At 46.4% G+C, this 23395-nt stretch overlaps 1 protein-coding gene across 1 annotated transcript in view; it reads left to right on the plus strand.

Annotated features, from left to right (window-relative positions):
- The window catches only part of USH2A (usherin), a 504580-nt gene extending 483207 nt beyond the window's left edge, over positions 1-21373 (plus strand). Inside the window, exons 68-73 of the mRNA XM_069955428.1 lie at positions 1480-1656; positions 2112-2195; positions 14494-14738; positions 16456-16551; positions 18383-18595; positions 20859-21373. Coding sequence (XP_069811529.1) covers positions 1480-1656; positions 2112-2195; positions 14494-14738; positions 16456-16551; positions 18383-18595; positions 20859-20948 — 905 coding nt within the window. The 3' untranslated portion in view covers positions 20949-21373. The remainder of the gene's footprint in view (positions 1-1479; positions 1657-2111; positions 2196-14493; positions 14739-16455; positions 16552-18382; positions 18596-20858) is intronic.
- Positions 21374-23395: the final 2022 nt, after the last annotated feature.

Genomic DNA, 23395 nt, shown 5'->3' on the forward strand with positions numbered 1-23395 from the left:
CGGGTAATAAAGTAGAGGCTTCACAGGCGAGCTGTGCCCACCTGTGAAGCCTCTACTTCATGACCCGAGGAAGAAATAAAGGTCTTTTTTATTATCACTAGTGGTGAGTGCCGCATTCTTTTTCTGACTGTATATATGTGCTAAGGACTTTATATGCTGAGCAGCATCTAAAGGTATACAGGAACCAGAGAGTGCAGAGCTGTTCAGCCGATGTTGTATGCTATTGGGGCCTGTGTGTAGTGCTGGAAGAGTGATTCTGACTGTGGTTCCTAAAGAGACAGGGAGTACTGTAGCTTCTCCATGCATTACATAGATGGCAACTAATCCAGGGTGTAATGCCACAATTCCCCAGCAGTGGCCGCTGTAGGGAAAGGTTGATTGTGCCATGGAAGCCCTAGGGAGTCTGGGAAAATATGGATACAGCCATAGACCATAGGCTGTATCCACCAGGACTCCCTAGGGCTGCATCCAACTTCTTGTAAGCCCTAGACCAGTCCTAACAATGGGGGATGCAACTATAGAAAACATAACCCCTTTTGAACAAGAAGCTGGAGTAGCGATCATCTGATTTCTCCTTCCTTCAGCCTTTTCCTACAGTGGCCACTGCTGGGGAATTGTGGCATTACACTCTGGGTTAGTTGCTGTCTATGTAATGTATGGACAAGCCCGCTTCTGTCCCTTTAGGCACATCAAGGGGGACTTGAGCAGCACCCCTCCCCCCTCTATGACGTCCATACACCCTTATAGGCTGTATCCCATTAGTCCCATTCATTATGCATGTCCATATTGATCCCAATGTTAGTTTCTTGTGTTTTCAGTGTTTTTTCCTTTCGCGTTGTGATCGCAGAGATAAATAGCCATGTCCTTGGCATGAGCACAAAGTTACTTTCATGAGATCCGGTGTGAACGAGGCGCTCGCCGATCATGAACCCGTCCTCACATCTATTGATTTATTAGTTGCTAAAATGAATTATTATTCACAAATTGCTTTTTATCCTCATTTTTTTTTTTTTTCGTTACAATCGGGAAGAAAGCTAATGGCTGAAAGAAAAGCCATACAAATGAGCGGGTGACACCGCTGCATAATTGACTTACTTAGAAGCCCACTTTAAAGAAACATTTAATCAATTTGTAGCGTCCTCTGGGCGCTGTGGTCATAAATAGTAAACCTGCCTGGCATCATTTATCTGAGGGAAGAGTGCCAGCCATACTAATCACCCCACACACTGTACTGGTATATACTGGGGGAGAGATAGATAGAGAGATAGATAGATAGAGAGATAGATAGATAGATAGATAGATAGATAGATAGATAGGAGATAGATAGATAGATAGATAGATAGATGATAGATAGATAGATAGATAGATAGATAGATAGATAGATAGATAGATGAGAGAGAGAGATGAGAAAAATAAATCCATCTTTCTATCTATCTTCTATCTATCTCATATCTATATTATATATATTATTTGTTCTAGAACCAGTGTACACAAGCACCTTCTATGTATCAAGCAATATCACCACCATATTCCTGGACTGGAGACAAAGCTTCCAGCTTAACGGGCAGCTGAAAGAATACGTCCTGACGGAGAGAGGGCAGCGTGTGTACAGCGGCCTGGACTCCAGTGTGCACATCCAGAAGACCACAGATAAGAGTACCTATACTATGACCCAGAAACATTTCTGTTCATGCCAAAGCTAACCCGACCCAAGTGTGTCAGGATACACAAGAGGTCCATGATGTGAGGGGGCTCAGTACAATATGACTCCCTATGACACTGTCGTAGCAGCCACCAATAGATAGAATGTACTGCAAAGAGAATTAATGGAATTCAGCGTTCTCTGTATACCTCTGTATGCGGGTAGTTCCCCCTAGAGGTGACTGCAGGCAGACTGAATGGTATTATTTATGACGTCAGAGATCAGAGCCCCTCTGTCAGATATAGTTTTCTGGTGAAAGTTTTGAAACATTTCTCCATTAATATTGGGAAACTTATGGTATACAGTATATAGCAATAATTGCAAGGATTTCCTTTAAAGGGATAGTGTATAACTGGAAGCATTGATCAATGAGATTAACTTTTTTCCTCTTTGAATCTTTATTTTACAGCTTTTTATTACCAGGTGAGGTGCACAACTGATATGGGAAGTGTGAGCACGCCGATAGTGAAATACAGCTCCGCCACGGGACTAGGTAATAACGGTGTGTGCTTCATATAACACTAACACTGTGGTATAAGGACTCTATGCTCCCATGTTCCTGGACACCAGTTCTTTGCACTTTAGGGGGATCATCCAAATCTGGAAAAGAAAAAAAGACAAAAAAAAAAAGAAAAAAAGAAAAATAACGGAATACAACCTATAAGGGAATTCTGAGTTTATATTGGGGAAGGGGGAGGGGTGTCCTCTGTTTTCTTGGTTATTGTGCAGAATGGTTACAATGGTTTCTGTCCTGTATTATACAAGAAAAGAGGTTGTGTAATACCGCATTTACAGTGTGGTGGCGCTGTAGGGAAACTGAACACTTACTGCCAGATGTCTCCACCGATACAGTGATCACTTAGGGTACTATTAGGCGGGCCAATGGTGGCCCGATCAATACTGTAAACAAGCACTGATTGTCTGATTTATCGTTTAGCAAGGGCTGTATATATATATATCGTTAGTGATGTCCGTGTAGCCCTTGCTCTACACTGTTATACAGCACCTCTCCGTGCTCCTGGTCTTCTCCTGCCCTCTGCTCTCTTCCCGTCACCACATGCTGTAACTTCCCTGAAAAGACCTGAAGCGTAGAGAGGTAATGTATGAACGGTGTATTCAATGGTTAGCCATCAACCGCACATCGCTATTACACATAGCTATTACATATAGCTAATACACGCAGTGATGCACGCCCGACGCCTGATGATTTTAGGTCTGGACCTAAAGAAACGGTCAGTCGATGATTATTTCATCGGCTGATTGTTGTCTCTATTAAACGAAGCGATAATCAGTTGAATCGGCCTGATTTGGCCGACTATCGATCAGTGTAATAGACAGTGTAATAACCTCTAAGGGCGGCACTGTGTGTAGGAATTGTCCAAAGCATAATACCCCCTTTAAATAGTGTAATAATGTTATTGTTGTGGTATATGTCCTGTTGGTTGGTTTGTTGATTGTAGCCAGGAAAGCCTTAGCTGCTGTATGACCTGCAGGAAGTGGTGTATTCTCTCCAGTCTGACACAGTGCTCTCTGCTGCCACCTCTGTCCAGGTCAGGAACTGTCCAGAGCAGTAGAAAATCCCCATAGAAAACCTCTCCTGCTCTGGACAGTTCCTGACCTGGACAGAGGTGGCAGCAGAGAGCACTGTGTCAGACTGGAGAGAATACACCACTTCCTGCAGGACATACAGCAGCTAAGATTTTTTAATAGAAATAATTTACAAATCTGTATAACTTTCTGACATCAATTGTTAAAAAAAAAAAAATTTAAATGATGTTACAATGGAAAAAAATTAGATTTTCTAACCTCATAAAATCAGTCTTGGACCTACAAATAACAGAAACGGTGGACATTTATTTGGGGTTCGTCCTCACCCAATAGCGCATCGTAGACATTTACTACTACATTACTCCCTGTGGGGGAGATTCATCAAGCATGGTGTAAAGTGAAACTGGCTCAGTTGCCCCTAGCAACCAATCAGATTCCACCTTTCATTTTCCATAGAGTCTGTGAGAAATGAAAGGAGGGATCTGATTGGTTGCTAGGAGCAACTGAGCCAGTTTCACCATACACCATGTTTGATAAATCCCCCCTATATAGAATGTACAGGAAACATGACTACGGAGGAGATTTATCACATTATCCATAGCAGCCAATCACAGATCAGCTTTCATTTCCTATATTACTCATGTAAAGTGAAAGCTGAGCTGTGATTGGTTGCTATGGGCAACACAGAGAATCTTACCTGATAAAGCGCCCGCTATGTTTTGAGAGGGTTAAGATATTCTAAACCATATAAACATAGCAAAGATAAAATGGCAGACTATATGATGCTGGAACGGTAATGTTTAGTACGGGTGAAACCATTTTGGTGTTGTTGGGGGGTTAACAGATCCTGGCGATATTCTATCCGCCTTGGCCGTCTGTGCGCGTCCAGTTGCCTAATTTTTTACGGCTTCCTTCATTGCTTTCTGTGGCGCTATCGGGAGGTGCGGCGGCGCTGGGCGGCAGGCGCCGGTGTTTATTCTAGTAAAGGAAGATGCCAAATAAAGGTTAAAATTAGTCACCCGGAGGATGCAGGCGAGCGTGTGTAAGTCAGCGGCTGACACCTTCTATTTGTGGGCATGGAGGGGGGAGTGTGACACATCCCTCTGTACTAAGTGTAAAGATTGAGCTGAACTCATTTCATGAGCCATGAATCAGTCGCCTCAACAGCAGCTCAGTTATGGAAGGAAGCCGGAGGGATGAGAGGAGCCGCCGGAATGAGAAGGCACCGCACTGTATACAGTGTAGAGTACTGAGATAGATAGAGATAGGAGATAGGAGAGGGCACCGCACTGTATACAGAGATAGGAGAGGGAACTGCACTGTATACAGAGATAGGAGAGGGCACCGCACTGTATACAGAGATAGGAGAGGGCACCGCACTGTATACAGGGATAGGAGAGGGCACCGCACTGTATACAGAGATAGGAGAGGGCACCGCACTGTATACGGAGATAGGAGGGGGGCACTGCACTGTATACAGAGATAGGAGAGGGCACCGCACTGTATACAGAGATAGGAGAGGGCACCGCACTGTATACGGAGATAGGAGGGGGGAACTGCACTGTATACAGAGATAGGAGAGGGCACCGCACTGTATACAGAAATAGGAGAGGGCACCGCACTGTATACGGAGATAGGAGAGGGCACTGCACTGTATACAGAGATAGGAGAGGGCACTGCACTGTATACAGGGATAGGAGAGGGCACCGCACTGTATACAGAGATAGGAGAGGGCACCGCACTGTATACAGAGATAGGAGAGGGCACCGCACTGTATACGGAGATAGGAGGGGGGCACTGCACTGTATACAGAGATAGGAGAGGGCACCGCACTGTATACAGAGATAGGAGAGGGCACCGCACTGTATACGGAGATAGGAGAGGGCACCGCACTGTATACAGAGATAGGAGAGGGCACCGCACTGTATACAGAGATAGGAGAGGGCACCGCACTGTATACGGAGATAGGAGAGGGCACCACACTGTATACAGAGATAGGAGAGGGCACCGCACTGTATACGGAGATAGGAGGGGGGCACTGCACTGTATACAGTGATAGGGAGAGGGCACTGCACTGTATACAGAGATAGGAGGGGGGCATTGCACTGTATACAGGGATAGGACAGGGCACCGCACTGTACAGAGAAAGGAGGGGGCATCGCACTGTATACAGAGATAGGAGAGGGCACCGCACTGTATACAGAGAAAGGAGAGGGCACCGCACTGTATACAGGGATAGGAGAGGGCACCGCACTGTATACAGGGATAGGACAGGGCACTGCACTGTATACAGAGATAGGAGAGGGCACCGCACTGTATACAGAGATAGGAGAGGGCACTGTACTGTATACAGAAAAAGGAGGGGGCACTGCACTGTATACAGTGATAGGGAGAGGGCACCGCACTGTACAGAGAAAGGAGGGGGCATCGCACTGTATACAGAGATAGGAGAGGGCACCGCACTGTATACAGGGATAGGAGAGGGCACCGCACTGTATACAGAGATAGGAGAGGGCACCGCACTGTATACGGAGATAGGAGGGGGGCACTGCACTGTATACAGAGATAGGAGAGGGCACCGCACTGTATACAGAGATAGGAGAGGGCACCGCACTGTATACGGAGATAGGAGGGGGGAACTGCACTGTATACAGAGATAGGAGAGGGCACCGCACTGTATACAGAAATAGGAGAGGGCACCGCACTGTATACGGAGATAGGAGAGGGCACCGCACTGTATACAGAGATAGGAGAGGGCACTGCACTGTATACAGGGATAGGAGAGGGCACCGCACTGTATACAGAGATAGGAGAGGGCACCGCACTGTATACAGAGATAGGAGAGGGCACCGCACTGTATACGGAGATAGGAGGGGGGCACTGCACTGTATACAGAGATAGGAGAGGGCACCGCACTGTATACAGAGATAGGAGAGGGCACCGCACTGTATACAGAGATAGGAGAGGGCACCGCACTGTATACAGAGATAGGAGAGGGCACCGCACTGTATACAGAAATAGGAGAGGGCACCGCACTGTATACGGAGATAGGAGAGGGCACCACACTGTATACAGAGATAGGAGAGGGCACCGCACTGTATACGGAGATAGGAGGGGGGCACTGCACTGTATACAGTGATAGGGAGAGGGCACTGCACTGTATACAGAGATAGGAGGGGGGCATTGCACTGTATACAGGGATAGGACAGGGCACCGCACTGTACAGAGAAAGGAGGGGGCATCGCACTGTATACAGAGATAGGAGAGGGCACCGCACTGTATACAGGGATAGGAGAGGGCACCGCACTGTATACAGCGATAGGAGAGGGCACTGTACTGTATACAGAAAAAGGAGGGGGCACTGCACTGTATACAGTGATAGGGAGAGGGCACCGCACTGTACAGAGAAAGGAGGGGGCATCGCACTGTATACAGGGATAGGAGGGGGCACCGCACTGTATACAGAGATAGGAGAGGGCATTGCACTGTATACAGAGATAGGAGAGGGCACCGCACTGTACAGAGAAAGGAGGGGGCATCGCACTGTATACAGAGATAGGAGAGGGCACCGCACTGTATACAGGGATAGGAGGGGGCACTGCACTGTACAGAGATAGGAGAGGGCACCGCACTGTATACAGAGAAAGGAGAGGGCACCGCACTGTATACAGAGATAGGAGAGGGCACCGCACTGTATACAGGGATAGGAGAGGGCACCGCACTGTATACAGGGATAGGAGAGGGCACCGCACTGTATACAGGGATAGGAGAGGGCACCGCACTGTATACAGAGAAAGGAGAGGGCACCGCACTGTATACAGGGATAGGAGAGGGCACCGCACTGTATACAGGGATAGGACAGGGCACTGCACTGTATACAGGGATAGGAGAGGGCACCGCACTGTATACAGCGATAGGAGAGGGCACTGTACTGTATACAGAAAAAGGAGGGGGCACTGCACTGTATACAGTGATAGGGAGAGGGCACCGCACTGTACAGAGAAAGGAGGGGGCATCGCACTGTATACAGAGATAGGAGAGGGCACCGCACTGTATACAGAGATAGGAGAGGGCATTGCACTGTATACAGGGATAGGAGAGGGCACCGCACTGTACAGAGAAAGGAGGGGGCATCGCACTGTATACAGAGATAGGAGAGGGCACCGCACTGTATACAGAGATAGGAGAGGGCATTGCACTGTATACAGAGATAGGAGAGGGCACCGCACTGTACAGAGAAAGGAGGGGGCATCGCACTGTATACAGAGATAGGAGAGGGCACCGCACTGTATACAGGGATAGGAGGGGGCACTGCACTGTACAGAGATAGGAGAGGGCACCGCACTGTATACAGAGAAAGGAGAGGGCACCGCACTGTATACAGAAATAGGAGAGGGCACCGCACTGTATACAGAGATAGGAGAGGGCACCGCACTGTATACAGAGATAGGAGAGGGCACTGCACTGTATACAGGGATAGGAGAGGGCACCGCACTGTATACAGAGATAGGAGAGGGCACCGCACTGTATACAGAGATAGGAGAGGGCACCGCACTGTATACGGAGATAGGAGGGGGGCACTGCACTGTATACAGAGATAGGAGAGGGCACCGCACTGTATACAGAGATAGGAGAGGGCACCGCACTGTATACGGAGATAGGAGAGGGCACCGCACTGTATACAGAGATAGGAGAGGGCACCGCACTGTATACAGAAATAGGAGAGGGCACCGCACTGTATACGGAGATAGGAGAGGGCACCACACTGTATACAGAGATAGGAGAGGGCACCGCACTGTATACGGAGATAGGAGGGGGGCACTGCACTGTATACAGTGATAGGGAGAGGGCACTGCACTGTATACAGAGATAGGAGGGGGGCATTGCACTGTATACAGGGATAGGACAGGGCACCGCACTGTACAGAGAAAGGAGGGGGCATCGCACTGTATACAGAGATAGGAGAGGGCACCGCACTGTATACAGAGAAAGGAGAGGGCACCGCACTGTATACAGAGATAGGAGAGGGCACCGCACTGTACAGAGAAAGGAGGGGGCATCGCACTGTATACAGAGATAGGAGAGGGCACCGCACTGTATACAGAGATAGGAGAGGGCACCGCACTGTATACAGAGAAAGGAGAGGGCACCGCACTGTATACAGGGATAGGAGAGGGCACCGCACTGTATACAGGGATAGGACAGGGCACTGCACTGTATACAGGGATAGGAGAGGGCACCGCACTGTATACAGAGAAAGGAGAGGGCACCGCACTGTATACAGGGATAGGAGAGGGCACCGCACTGTATACAGGGATAGGACAGGGCACTGCACTGTATACAGGGATAGGAGAGGGCACCGCACTGTATACAGCGATAGGAGAGGGCACTGTACTGTATACAGAAAAAGGAGGGGGCACTGCACTGTATACAGTGATAGGGAGAGGGCACCGCACTGTACAGAGAAAGGAGGGGGCATCGCACTGTATACAGAGATAGGAGAGGGCACCGCACTGTATACAGAGATAGGAGAGGGCATTGCACTGTATACAGGGATAGGAGAGGGCACCGCACTGTACAGAGAAAGGAGGGGGCATCGCACTGTATACAGAGATAGGAGAGGGCACCGCACTGTATACAGAGATAGGAGAGGGCATTGCACTGTATACAGAGATAGGAGAGGGCACCGCACTGTACAGAGACAGGAGGGGGCATCGCACTGTATACAGAGATAGGAGAGGGCACCGCACTGTATACAGGGATAGGAGGGGGCACTGCACTGTACAGAGATAGGAGAGGGCACCGCACTGTATACAGAGAAAGGAGAGGGCACCGCACTGTATACAGAAATAGGAGAGGGCACCGCACTGTATACAGAGATAGGAGAGGGCACCGCACTGTATACAGAGATAGGAGAGGGCACTGCACTGTATACAGGGATAGGAGAGGGCACCGCACTGTATACAGAGATAGGAGAGGGCACCGCACTGTATACAGAGATAGGAGAGGGCACCGCACTGTATACGGAGATAGGAGGGGGGCACTGCACTGTATACAGAGATAGGAGAGGGCACCGCACTGTATACAGAGATAGGAGAGGGCACCGCACTGTATACGGAGATAGGAGAGGGCACCGCACTGTATACAGAGATAGGAGAGGGCACCGCACTGTATACAGAAATAGGAGAGGGCACCGCACTGTATACGGAGATAGGAGAGGGCACCACACTGTATACAGAGATAGGAGAGGGCACCGCACTGTATACGGAGATAGGAGGGGGGCACTGCACTGTATACAGTGATAGGGAGAGGGCACTGCACTGTATACAGAGATAGGAGGGGGGCATTGCACTGTATACAGGGATAGGACAGGGCACCGCACTGTACAGAGAAAGGAGGGGGCATCGCACTGTATACAGAGATAGGAGGGGGGCACTGCACTGTATACAGAGATAGGAGAGGGCACCGCACTGTATACAGAGATAGGAGAGGGCACCGCACTGTACAGAGAAAGGAGGGGGCATCGCACTGTATACAGAGATAGGAGAGGGCACCGCACTGTATACAGAGATAGGAGAGGGCACCGCACTGTATACAGAGAAAGGAGAGGGCACCGCACTGTATACAGGGATAGGAGAGGGCACCGCACTGTATACAGGGATAGGACAGGGCACTGCACTGTATACAGGGATAGGAGAGGGCACCGCACTGTATACAGCGATAGGAGAGGGCACTGTACTGTATACAGAAAAAGGAGGGGGCACTGCACTGTATACAGTGATAGGGAGAGGGCACCGCACTGTACAGAGAAAGGAGGGGGCATCGCACTGTATACAGAGATAGGAGAGGGCACCGCACTGTATACAGAGATAGGAGAGGGCATTGCACTGTATACAGAGATAGGAGAGGGCACCGCACTGTACAGAGAAAGGAGAGGGCACCGCACTGTATACAGAGATAGGAGAGGGCACCGCACTGTATACAGGGATAGGAGGGGGCACCGCACTGTACAGAGATAGGAGAGGGCACCGCACTGTATACAGAGAAAGGAGAGGGCACCGCACTGTATACAGAGATAGGAGAGGGCACCGCACTGTATACAGGGATAGGAGAGGGCACCGCACTGTATACAGGGATAGGAGAGGGCACCGCACTGTATACAGGGATAGGAGAGGGCACCGCACTGTATACGGAGATAGGAGAGGGCACCGCACTGTATACAGAGATAGGAGAGGGCACCGCACTGTATACAGAGATAGGAGAGGGCACCGCACTGTATACAGAAATAGGAGAGGGCACCGCACTGTATACGGAGATAGGAGAGGGCACCGCACTGTATACAGAGATAGGAGAGGGCACCGCACTGTATACAGAGATAGGAGAGGGCACCGCACTGTATACAGGGATAGGAGAGGGCACCGCACTGTATACAGAGATAGGAGAGGGCACTGTACTGTATACAGAAAAAGGAGGGGGCACCGCACTGTATACAGGGATAGGAGAGGGCACTGCACTGTATACAGTGATAGGGAGAGGGCACCGCACTGTACAGAGAAAGGAGGGGGCATCGCACTGTATACAGAGATAGGAGAGGGCACCGCACTGTATACAGAGATAGGAGAGGGCACCGCACTGTATACAGGGATAGGAGAGGGCACCGCACTGTATACAGGGATAGGAGAGGGCACTGCACTGTATACAGGGATAGGAGAGGGCACCGCACTGTATACAGAGATAGGAGAGGGCACCGCACTGTATACAGAGATAGAAGGAGGGGGCACTGCACTGTATACAGAGATAGGAGGGGGGCATTGAACTGTATACAGAAATAGGAGAGGGCACTGCACTGTATACAGAGAAAGGAGGGGGCACCGCACTGTATACAGTGATAGGGAGAGGGCACCGCACTGTATACAGAGATAGGGAGAGGGCACTGCACTGTACAGAGAAAGGAGGGGGCACTGCACTGTATACAGTGTATAGTACTGAGATAGGAGAGAGAAATAATTGTGTCTAACTACTTCAGCGGCCGCTAATAAAATGCCAAACAATCGTCCTGGAGCCACTGGGGTTGTGCTCATCTCTAGTTGCTACCAACACGAACTGGAGAGAATGGAACGGTTGCACATCCCATCTATGGCTGATACTAATGCCGCTAGGCCTTTATTAAAAATCAACACCAGAGTGTCTGTATATGAATTGATCAAGCCATATTGCCCCGTGTACCACCGTGCAGGTCCTCTGGTCCACACGGGTCCCTACGCTAACTCCACACCGTGTCGGTCAGCGGCCACCAACCCCGCAAAGCGTGCACGTGCAGGGAAGGGAGGCCATGGAACGGCCCTGCAACCCCAATGTCACAGGACCAGACCCAAAAAGCCCCACCAAAACCCAGCCAGCACCACCGGCGGGGAAGGCTGCCGCCAAACGACACAAGTATGGATATGGTACTACACTGCATTGAACGCTTTATCTAGCAGCTAACAGTGTTTTCTTCATCTGGTCTCCTGGAGGTATGAGAGGGGGAGTGAGTGTTACAGCTTGCTGATCTTCAGAAGCTCAGGAAAACCCCCTGGACTCTTCTTCCTATATAATATAAGCATATTTCTATTTTCTAGAATCACAGACAGATATATGAAAATTACCAAGTGTTTCCCAATCTAACAGTATGATTAGTATGATCATCTCAGCCACTACCGCATTGCCAGCTAGACGATCTTCATTTCTGTTAAATTGGGATGCGGGCGCACCCATGTGCGCCCCCATCCCAATTCACTGTTGCACACATTGGAGCGTGCGGCCGGAGCTGCACGCTCCATTTTGTGAACTGACATGTCTGTGAGGCTGCTATCCAATGAATAGTGGCCGCACAAAACCGACATGTCAGTTTTTTGTACAGCCAGTTGGAATCCTGGCCGGATTGTATGCTATGTGTATACGTGTATACACTCCAACCGGTATTCCATTCATTCATATACAACGTATCTTCTGCATAAATCACGGCCATTGCTGCAATTTGCAACAACGGCCATGATTTATGCAAAAGATACATTGTGTGATCATGGCCTAAGCACGGAGGAGGTAATATGAGGCCACAAACATGCAAGTGACGTTGTTTTCAGACCTACCCTTGGCCATAGTTAACAGTGTGACAATAAAAGGTGTCAATTCGGGTACAAAACCACATAACTAAGCGCCAGAACAGGAAGGAGCCCCCCCCCCCCAAAAAATAAATAAATAAATAAAATTTTAAAATAAATATAGTAAGTATGACCGCACCTGTACATGCTGGTACGGTAGACTGTGTCTGCAGCTTTTTCCAAAATGAAGTCATCTCAGCAACACAGGAGCAGCGAGGAATCAGCAGGACCAACGTTATCCGGATTCCAGACCAAACCCACGGAGCGGCGCTCACCGGCTGAGATGTGAGGCGGCTGTAATGACCTATTAGTAAGACGATGTATGGAGATGCAAATGTGCAGCCAGCCATAACCAAAGAAAATAAATATGTGCGGATTAATAAGAGACAAATAATAGGAGCCGAGGCCATAGCGGAGACAGGCCGCAATCCGGAATAATAGGGGGGTGCTCATGCGGAACACTTCATAAGTAGTTTATAAGGGAGCAGGGGCCGTGGGGCAGGCAGGTGTTAAAGCACATTCTGGGTGCAGGGCAGGACAAGGGCAGACGCTGTGAGGAGGCAGGTGAGGCTGCGGATAGATTACTGGATATAATTGCCAATGCCTCTAATGATGGTTATAGGGACGAGCGTTAATATAAGGGGACAATGGGGGTATACAGAGGGGTCATGGGTTATAATCAAAAGACTTATGTCCTGTCATAGAAACCATAGAGGAATGGGATTATAGCACAGGAATCGGGGGGTGGGGGGGATCAGTTAATGGGGTTATTTAGGTGTACAAAAACATGGCCGCTTTCTTCCAGAAACAGCTCTTCTCTTGTCCTCAGTTTCAGTTCGGTTTAGCAGTAAAGTTCTATTGAAGTGAATGGAGCTGAATTGTAATACCATGTACAACCTGAGGACAGGGATGGAGCTCTTTTTGCAAGGAAGTAGCTGTGTCTATTTTTTTTCTTATCCAAAGCCCCTTTAAAATGCTGCCAGGCCCCTTCCCCACTCTGTGACTATATGCCTTAGCAATGAGCTGTAATCTGTACGATAACCTGGCAATAAGTGTTCAGTTCTCCTGCAGTGCCACCACAGGTGATAAGAAGAATTACACAGCACTAATAGGAGGTATAAAATGGGTTTACTAAACTGACCAACACATTTAAAGGGGTAATCTGAAGGGAAAAATAGTACAAATCCACTGACGTCAGAAAGTTATACAGATCTTCTATTACATCTATTTAAACAAATCATCAGTCCTCCAGTACTTATCAGCTGCTGTTTATCCTGCAGGAAGTGGTGTATTCTCTCCAGTCTGACACAGTCCTCATGTCAGGAACTGTCCAGAGCAGCAGCAAATCCCCATAGAAAACTTCTCCTGTTTTGGACAGTTCCTAACATGGACAGAGGTGGCAGCAGAGAGTACTGTGTCAGACTGGAAAGAATACACCACTTCCTGCAGTGCATACAGCAGCTGATAAGTATGGGGAGACTTAAGGGTTTTTTTTTAAATAGAATTAATTTACAAATTTGTATAATTTTCTAAAACAAATTCATCTAAAAAAAAAAAAATTCCCTCTGGAGTACCCCTTTAAAAAACCCTCTGTAATATCATGAATTTGGATGGTGCCTGACAGACTTCAGCTTTTATAGTTTTGCCATTAAAACTGACGTAAACCTTAACGCAACCCCTGACGGAAAGTCCCATCGCCAGTGTGTCAGTAAGGAGTCAGTAAGGCCGGAAATCTAATCGGATACAAATGACTTTATAAACATTTCTTTATAAATTTGTGAATATTTAAGAATTCTATTGGATCAAAATAAAATTGAAATCTTCTTTTAACTGAGAGGTCTCGCTGTTTCAATATTGTAATAGGATTTTTCCTTCCCACAAAACAGAACAATATCACCTTAACGCCGGCGCTCGGCGGATGTGTATTTGACTATCAATACATATTTAATTAGATTTGCGTTAGTTCTATAAATTGGATCGGTGCGATGGACATTGCAAGTTAATTAAAGTCTAAGTCAGTAACGTCCATAGAGTAAATATATATTATATAATGTGATGGGTAGAAGCTCGCGCCATCCCGCTCTCCCTCTCTTTTGTCTTTAGTTCCTGAACAATCGAATCCAAGTACAAAGAACGGGATGGAGGCGAGAGGGACGGTCATCTACATGGAGCTTTGGTTCATACTCCTGATGGCCTTGTTGGCATTACTGCTGCTCGCCATTCTCCTCTCACTTATCCTAAAGAAGAAGTTAACCAAGCAGCCGTATCCGAGAGAGCGCCCGCCATTAGTGCCACTCCAACAGCGAATGTCTCCAGCGAGTGCTTACTCAGAAAGCGACACATATGCAGTGAGTATGTTGGGGAACCAATGGCCGAACGGATTGTAGCTAGTCCCTAACATTAGATTAAAGAGAAAAATTTTTGCTATGACTGTTCCTAACATTCAAGAGAGTGCTCTAAAGTGCTCGCTGTGCCCCATCACTGAGAGAGCTATGTGACCATACATTTACAGCTGCACAGTCCTCTCTACCCCCTCCCTGCACTAATCTCCATGATCAAAGAACTGCGTGGCCATACAGTTACATCCGCACATTTCACTCTATTCCCTTCCTGGACCTCTCTATTATCATAGAGAGAAATATGTGACCATACAGTTACAGCTGCACAGTCCTCTCTATTCCCTCCTTGGGCCCCTCTATTATCATAAAGAGAACTGTGTGACCATACAGTTACAGCTGCACAGCCTTCTCTATCCCCTCCCTGCACTCCTCTCTATGATCAGAGCAAGAAGTGTATAGCCATACAGTTGAAGCTGAAGTCCTCTCTATTCCCTCCCTGGACCTCTCTATTATCATAGAGAACTGTGTGACTATACAGTTACAGCTGCACAGTCCTCTCTACCCCCTTTGTGCACTTATCTCTATGATTACAGAAATGTGTGGCCATACAGTTACAGCTGCACCATCTTCTTTATTCTCTCCCTGGATCTCTCTATTATAGAGAGAACTGTGTGACCATACAGTTACAGCTGCACAGTACTCTCTACTCCCTCCCTGCACTCATCTCTATGATTATAGAAAGAACTGTGCAACCATACAGTTACAGCTGCTCAGTCCTCTCTACCCCCTCCCTGCACTTATCTCTATGATCATAGAGAACTGTGTGGCCATACAGTTACCGCTGCACAGTGCTCTCTATTCCCTCCCTGGACCTCTCTATTATCATAGAGAGAACTGTGTGAATATACAGTTACAGCTGCACAGTTCCCTCTATCTCCTCTCTATGATTATAGAGAGAACCATGTGGTTGTACAATTACAGCTTCTCAGTCCTCTCTATTAGAAATATTCTTGCTTATTCTTAGAAATGCTCTACTCCTTGTGCAGTTAAAGAAGAAGTTTGGTGAAATTTTTTATTAAAGTATTGTATTGCCCCCCAAAAGTTATACAAATCACCAATATACACTTATTATGGGAAATGCTTATAAAGTGCTTTTTTCCCTGCACTTACTACTGCATCAAGGCTTCACTTCCTGGATAACATGGTGATGTCACTTCCTGGATAACATGGTGATGTCACTTCCTGGATAACATGGTGATGTCACTTCCTGGAGGGACACTGAGCATCCCCCTGCCATCATCCTCTCCAGCAGCCACAGCCCGCACAGCTCTGGGAGTCGGGTTGTGACATCACCATGTTATCCAGGAAGTGACATCACCATGTTATCCAGGAAGTGACATCACCATAATATCCAGGAAGTGACATCACCATAATATCCATGAAGTGAAGCCTTGATGCAGTAGTAAGTGCAGGGAGAAAAGCACATTATAAGCATTTCCCGTAATAAGTGTATATTGGGGATTTGTATAACTTTTGGGGGGCAATACAATACTTTAATAAAAATTTTTGCCAGACTTCTCCTTTAATGGATGAAGCCACAGCAATTGTTGCATGCACGGTGCCTCCTTTATACGCTGCTTCCTTCCACCAATCATTCTTGCAGTTTTCTTCTTTCCTTCTTCTTACGTTCTCCTTCCTTCCTGTATCATCTTCTCTTGATACCTAGAAGCGCTCAGTCTCTGGTAGCCAGCAGCCTCTTCTGAAATGTCCTCCTTCACAAGTCTCTAATTCACCAGGACGTGTTGAAAATAATCCAGAAAAGGTAAGAATGATAGAGCAATAAGTTACAATATTATCACCAGCAGAAGTGAGCAAGTGAATCAGGACAACATCTACACGCCGACTGCAATAGAGCCCAATGGACCCCATTGACTTTAATGGGGTCTGTTGGGTTCCTGGTCTCATGGTCTGTTTTAGATGGATTCTGTGATAGAGGTCCCCAATGGAGATGTGAAGAGGGTATTTCCCTCTCAGAATGTTATCTGGAGGAAAGGAGGATATGATCGAAACATGTTAAAGGGCTTTACTGAAAGAGTAGTAAATTCTTGGACAAACTTCCAGCAGATGTGGTTGGTAAATCTACAATAAGTGAATGTAACCTACCTGGTGTATGTATATATATATATATATATATATATATATATATATATATATATATACACATATACATATATATATATATATCCTAAGATAATAGGAAGGAAATTATTAATAGGGCAGACTAGATGGAGCAGGTGGTCTTTTTCTGCCAACAAATCTTCTATGTTTCAATGTTTCTGTTTCTTATCCATAGGATTGAGGAAAACAAACTTTAAATTTAAGTTTTCCCTTAGTCCCATCAGGAGCACAATATCTAGGAAATTCTCTACTCTGCGAGCTGATATGACAGGTGGAAGGTTTAATTGACTAAATACTATAGAAGGTGCTCTAAACTCTGCCCTTTTGTGTATTTTTATTTTTATTAGCAAAGTGAGTAAGAAAAATTAAAGGGAGGGGGTCTTGTGCTGCTGTGGAGTAAGGGAAAACAAATCTAAATTTCCCTGATGTCCCTTCTAGCAGCACAGCATATGGGGATGTAGTGAGTTAATACATTAGAGGGACCTTTTACTCAGATCCTAAACTGACTGCCAAAGAATACGCTTCTGTATATCCCTCACAAGTTGATGGCCCACCTAGTGGAATGTTAGGCTTCGTTCCCACTGAGCAAAACTAGCTCCTGCTTTGTCCGCGCTGAAGAATGAACATTCATTCTTCAGCACGGACAGAGCAGGAGCGCGCGCCTCCCATAGACTCACATTATGAGAGAGAGGCTAAAGGCAGTCCGTGGCGGACAATTCCACCGCGGAATTCCGCTAGTTTTGCTCAGTGGGAACGAAGCCTTATAGAGCAAATAATGGAAGTGTCAAAATGATGACATCATGTCCATAACTTTCTTCTTTCCCTTAACACTCAGAGTGATCTGGTCGCCGATGTATCTGGTTCATCAAATCGGATTACTCTAAAAAGTTACATAATGCACTTGGAGGTACAGTCGTGTGCGGTGGTGTACTTGACTTAGCATGACCTGTGTGGTTTCTGCCTTGTATTTTGTCTATAAAGTTAAGCAGAACATGTAAAGTGGGTGGGCAAGTGTTCTACACCTATTTATCAGACATAGTTTTCAGACCAGCTCTGCTAATGTTCACCGTGGGACCTTATGGGCATTAATATTGGTCTCTGAATTAGATGACTTCTTAAAGTGACTGTACCACCAGGCCCAGGCTGAAGCACTGGAGGCGGCCGACCCACCCTTAGTGGGAAGAAACCCCAGCCCCTCCATGATGTGACTCCATTAGAATCAATGAAACCCTATCATAGAGGGGCTGGGGTTTCCTCCCACTAAGGGTGGGTCGGCCCGCCTCCAGTGCTTCAGTCTGGGCCTGGTGGTACAGTCACTTTAAAGGGGGTTGTTGGACAAAACAAATGCAAATCCGTGATACATGGCTGATACATGGTCACAAATCCTTTCTCCTCCTGCTCTTTCCTCAATCTTATTAGACGTTGTTGGTTGTATATGGTTTCACTAACATTAAACCATTGGGTTGTCTTCTCAGGGAACATCGGACATAAGGATTTCAGGAGTGGAGACTCACTCAAGTCACAATACCATGATGGTTAGAAAGACCAGCCAGAGTCAGATCAGCCACAGCTTCTCCCAGAATTCCTTGTACCGCAGCGCCAGTCAACTCATAGCTTCCCATGATAAGAAGTCCATACTGGACAGCTCCATATGGGATAGCGTTATTCAAGGCCATGACAGTGGAATGGTAAGTATTAATTTACCTAATGTTACATCAAGTGGTCCGCCATTGATACTCAATTTTTATTTACTGACACAATTGGGAACAATTGCCTGTTTTTCATGATCTTCCATGTACTGGAGTAATCCAATGTTTCAAACCCAAAAGAGAAAATAATGGTACATGACCCTTTTCCTAAGTAAACCTGAAATCCCCTAGCATAGCAAATTAGTTCAGAAGCTCCAACACATTTCCTTGGTTCTTTAGGTCAAGACATAGTTCTGCCAATAGTTTCCATACCATTGGCATTCCTGACTAGTGCCATGTTGGCCAAACCTCAAGATTTTGGTGGGGCCATCTGTCAATAGGCAATGTTTTAGAAAGAAGGATCAGGCACTGGTGAATTCCGACTACAGTTAATTTTATTATCAAAGGAGATAAACCTATACAATTGTCTCCTCTCCCCATACAGAACACATACACACTGCTAAACCAAGTGTGCATGTGTATGGGAATGATGGGAGGAAGACCGGTCAACTGAAAAAGGCCTACAGGAGTTGAAAGAGTTTGGCCAACTTTCGGTCATGGTGCAAAACCCTGGCAGATTCGTAGTCTGCTCCTAAAGCGGATAGTGTACGAAACTGCCAGAAGCACCATAGACTTGTATTGTTACACACTTACCGGTCGCAATTTTATTAAGACAATAAATCTGGAAAAATTACACTGAATATTATAATGGAAAATTTAGTTTGTTTGTCTATTGAGTCTATCTTGAGTTTAGATTAAGTGAGTGTATTGGCATGACTGTCTGCTAGGAGGAAGATGTCAACGATACGGCCTGAAAATAATATTTTTATTTATAATTGTTTTCAGATTTTAAAACAATTTTTGATCAGAATCTGAATTACAGCCAGCCAATGCTGGGTACAGCCGTCCATGCAGGCTTTCTTCTCCTGCCAGTAGACACAACTGCTTATTGAAACAGTCATATCGAGAGTGGAGGTAGTAAGAGAGGCCTATATTTAATCAATACCGAGCAATCCTCAAGTATAATTGCTCGGTATTTGAATACCAGTGGCTGACGAAGTTGGATAGAGCCCTAGGGGCTCTGGGAAAACATGGATACAGTCATAGGCTCAAGTCACACTCATCTCTAGTGAAGACTAAAGAGGTAATGTTTCTCCTTGAGGAGAGCAACATAAAGGTGTGCAGAGACTTATATTCCATTTATACTCCACTGGGAATTCTGGGAAGATAGATATGCAAAGTAGCTTCCCTTTATGTCAATATAAACTCCTACAAAGGGGCAACATCTCCTTCTGGACTGGCCCAATTCATTAATACCTAGTCATGTTCTAAGGCTTCTTAAAGAAGAAGTCTGGCCTCCATTTTTTTAAAGGCAGGGGCACGGGGGAGAAATAAAGGGTATAATCTCACCTCTCCCCGTGCCTCTTCAGGGCCAGATCCCCACTTCAGGATCTTCGGCTGATGGACTGGCCGTTCAGCCAATTCGTGACTGTGACAGGACGCCACTCCAGTCACAGATTGGCTGAGCGGGCTGTCCATCAGCTGGGATGGACATTCTCGTAACGTCCTCACAACTCGGGGCCAGCGGTGCATCACGGGCACGGGGAGAGGTAAGCGATCATTGTTACTCTCTCCCCTGCCTCTGCCGCCTGTTAAAAGTAAGATGAGAAGTAAGGACTTCTCCTTTAAAAGAGTCAAAGATTGATCCCCAAGGAAGCTACCTCTAAATAGTGTTGCTCTGCATATCTCTTAACAGTGAAGTCATATGGGCAGTGCCGCTCTCCAGAAGAGTTGTGAGGCCCCTTCTGGTTGATTGGACAACATTACAAACAGTGTTTGTAGCAAATGTCATCAATACGGATTACAATTTAAAGGAAGCCTGTCACCCCGGCTGCCGGGGTGAAGGCCGCCCGACCCCCCCATGGAGCCCCTTATACTTACCCATTCCTCCAAGTCCCGGTCCCCGTCTCACCGCCGAGAAATCCCTGTCAGAAGCTGTGCGCCCGCTCATCAGATATGAGTCCGATGCCCATAGAGAATGACAGCTCCAGTCATTCGAGGAAGGGGTAAGTATAGGGGCTCCACCGGGGGGTCAGGCGACCTTCACCCCGGCAACTGGGGTGACAGGTTCACTTTAAGCACTACCTCAGAATCATAGATCTCAGGAGTAAGAGGAAAACTTTTCCCATTGATCTGCTCATCCATATTGTGTCTTCCGTCATATCTCGATAATAATACTCATTGATGCTTTTCTTACTTCTAGTTTATGGATGACGAAGATCTGATGAGCACCATAAAGAGCTTCAGCACTGTGACTAAGCAGCACACGGCCTTTACCGACACACCACTATAACACCGGAAGCGTGACCATCCATGGCCTATAACCTTTACCAGCTAAACTTCAATACAATGGAAATTTCCATCTATAAAGATTTGTGCCATGAAACAAACCACAATGATTGTCCAATGTGTCATCTACGTTACCAACAACGACAAGATGACTTCTTTCTCAATTGTTTCAATGACAGGCACCAATAAACGCAGCAATGCAACAGTGGCCTCCACCAATCCTGCGTGATCAATCAATGCATGGTCCCTCCCAGAGCTCTGATCACTATATGAACTGTATATATTGCCTTTAAAGTGGATCTGTGACCCCCCTGATCACCTACTGAGCCGACGGCACCGCAGGATAGATAGCAATGAAAGCATTCAGAACATACCTAGGTCATTGAGTCTGTTTTTATTTTTATATACGCCTTTAAATGGGCTGTAAATGGTGTCAAAGAGGCGGAGCCTATTCTCTTGACCCTAGCACCACTACGCCTCACTGTGCTGTGTGCCCATCTCCAGCATATACTCTGCATACAGCACAGTCAGGTGTAGCAGTGCTAGGGCCCAGGGAATAATAGGCTCCGCCTCTTTGACACGATTATTGCCCCAATAAAGGTGTTTGTGAAAATAAAAAAAAGACAGGCAACAAAAGGTATGTTCTGGATCCTTTCATTTAGATCTAACCAGTGGTGCCATCATCTTGGTATGTGATCAGGAGGTTACAGATTCCCTTTAAGAATGCTTAAGTGTCCTATATAGACCACCTATATATGATCCAGTATAAAGGAGAGAGAAGGGCAGGAGACCTCAGAGACACAGGAAATTCAAAAGATTATATGGTTTTTCCTACAGGCTGAACCAAGCGAAAATGATCACCAATCATCTGCACCAGACCGTGAAGATAAGAACGGAAACTTCCATCTACCATCATCTGTAGATTACAGAACGTCAATCTGTGTCCTTGTGTTTTGTATGAAATAAAGTTTACAGTTATAAAAAAAAATATCTGGTCAAATTTCATTTTCAAAATTATAATAATTCTTGAAAAATTGGTATCTAAACAATGGGTCATGACTATGTTTGTTAGGCAGTGCTCCTAACGGTGCTCCAGGATGTGAATTCAACTACTAAGTGCCCAGGAATGGCACAGAGGAGGACGGTAAGAGACATACCTTCCTCCTCGGTGCCCCATGCGCATTAGGGGCTATCAGCAGGTTAGGCTTGTCTAACCTGCCGATAGTACCCCTATAAAACCACAGTAACCATTTAAACATTTACCCTGCTCATCCTTGCAATCAATGTACTATTAGTAGTGGCAGTGCAAGGCACTACAGCATTGTCCCATTCACCTGAACACAATGTAGCACCACGCCAGGACACCTGGGCCCTACTGAGGCTGGATTTCAGATATTGAAAGGGAAAGTGTTACCTAAATTTTCTTTTACTGAATAGGATAATAATGTATATTTTTTAATTCTACATTATGTAACAATCCATCTTGCCTGAGCTTTTAACAGCATTTAGCAACATGCTTTTCAGCAACTCATGGACATAGACAACAATAGACAGAATCTCTCCTAGAGATGAATGTGAAACATTACTGAGCGCGCTCTGTGACCTGTGAAGAGGTCATTCCACAGGGAGCTGCTATTGTCTCCTCTATCTACTGGTGTCACATGACGCTGCAATGCTGTACAGATGACTTTGCAGCAGCCTCCTCTTATCACCATAGACACAACAAGAAGTCTCAGTTTAGTTTTAGCCCCAGTGGTGAAAATGAAAACTGAAAAGATCTCAGGATTATTTTATGATATAGAAAAATAGAAACAATGTCACCAAAAATTCTTAAAAACATATAAACATTATTTATACAATAACACTAGGTAGATAAATAGCCACCGGCACTGCTGAACCTAGTCTTCCAAGGTCTTGGATCCCACAGACGGACAGAGACAAGTCAATAATCACTGGTTGGTGCTCACTACGAATGTAGATACATAGAAACTTAGCAGGTTCGTAAGGTAAAGATGAGGGCACTCACCGCTTTTGTGATCTTTTTATTTGTTTTTCAATTCATCTCTTTGCGTGCATAAATGGTGCAGGGCATACCGGGCTTAGTGTGGACGCCAGACACCCACCGGATCGGGTAACAGCTGTTTCACGTGCATGCGCGCTTCTACAGACACCGCCTCTCGCCCGAGCCCGGAATAAAAAGCTTCACTCCCTGACGTGTGTGAGTAGGCGTTACAAAAATTAAAAACATACATAAAATATATACCATATATCATGCTGTGACTTACAAAAACATATTTAAGTCTAATCTATCATTTAGACCTAGGCTTCCTTCAGCTCCCGTAGCTAGAATCAATCGGGCTTCTCTCTGGAGTAAGATCCTATTTATATCTGTACCTGCTTTGTTATATACTCGTTCTAAACCAACAAATCTGAGGCAATCTGTATTAACTC

The sequence above is a fragment of the Dendropsophus ebraccatus genome, chromosome 15 (assembly GCF_027789765.1).
Source record: "Dendropsophus ebraccatus isolate aDenEbr1 chromosome 15, aDenEbr1.pat, whole genome shotgun sequence".
NCBI classification, from domain to species: domain Eukaryota; kingdom Metazoa; phylum Chordata; class Amphibia; order Anura; family Hylidae; genus Dendropsophus; species Dendropsophus ebraccatus.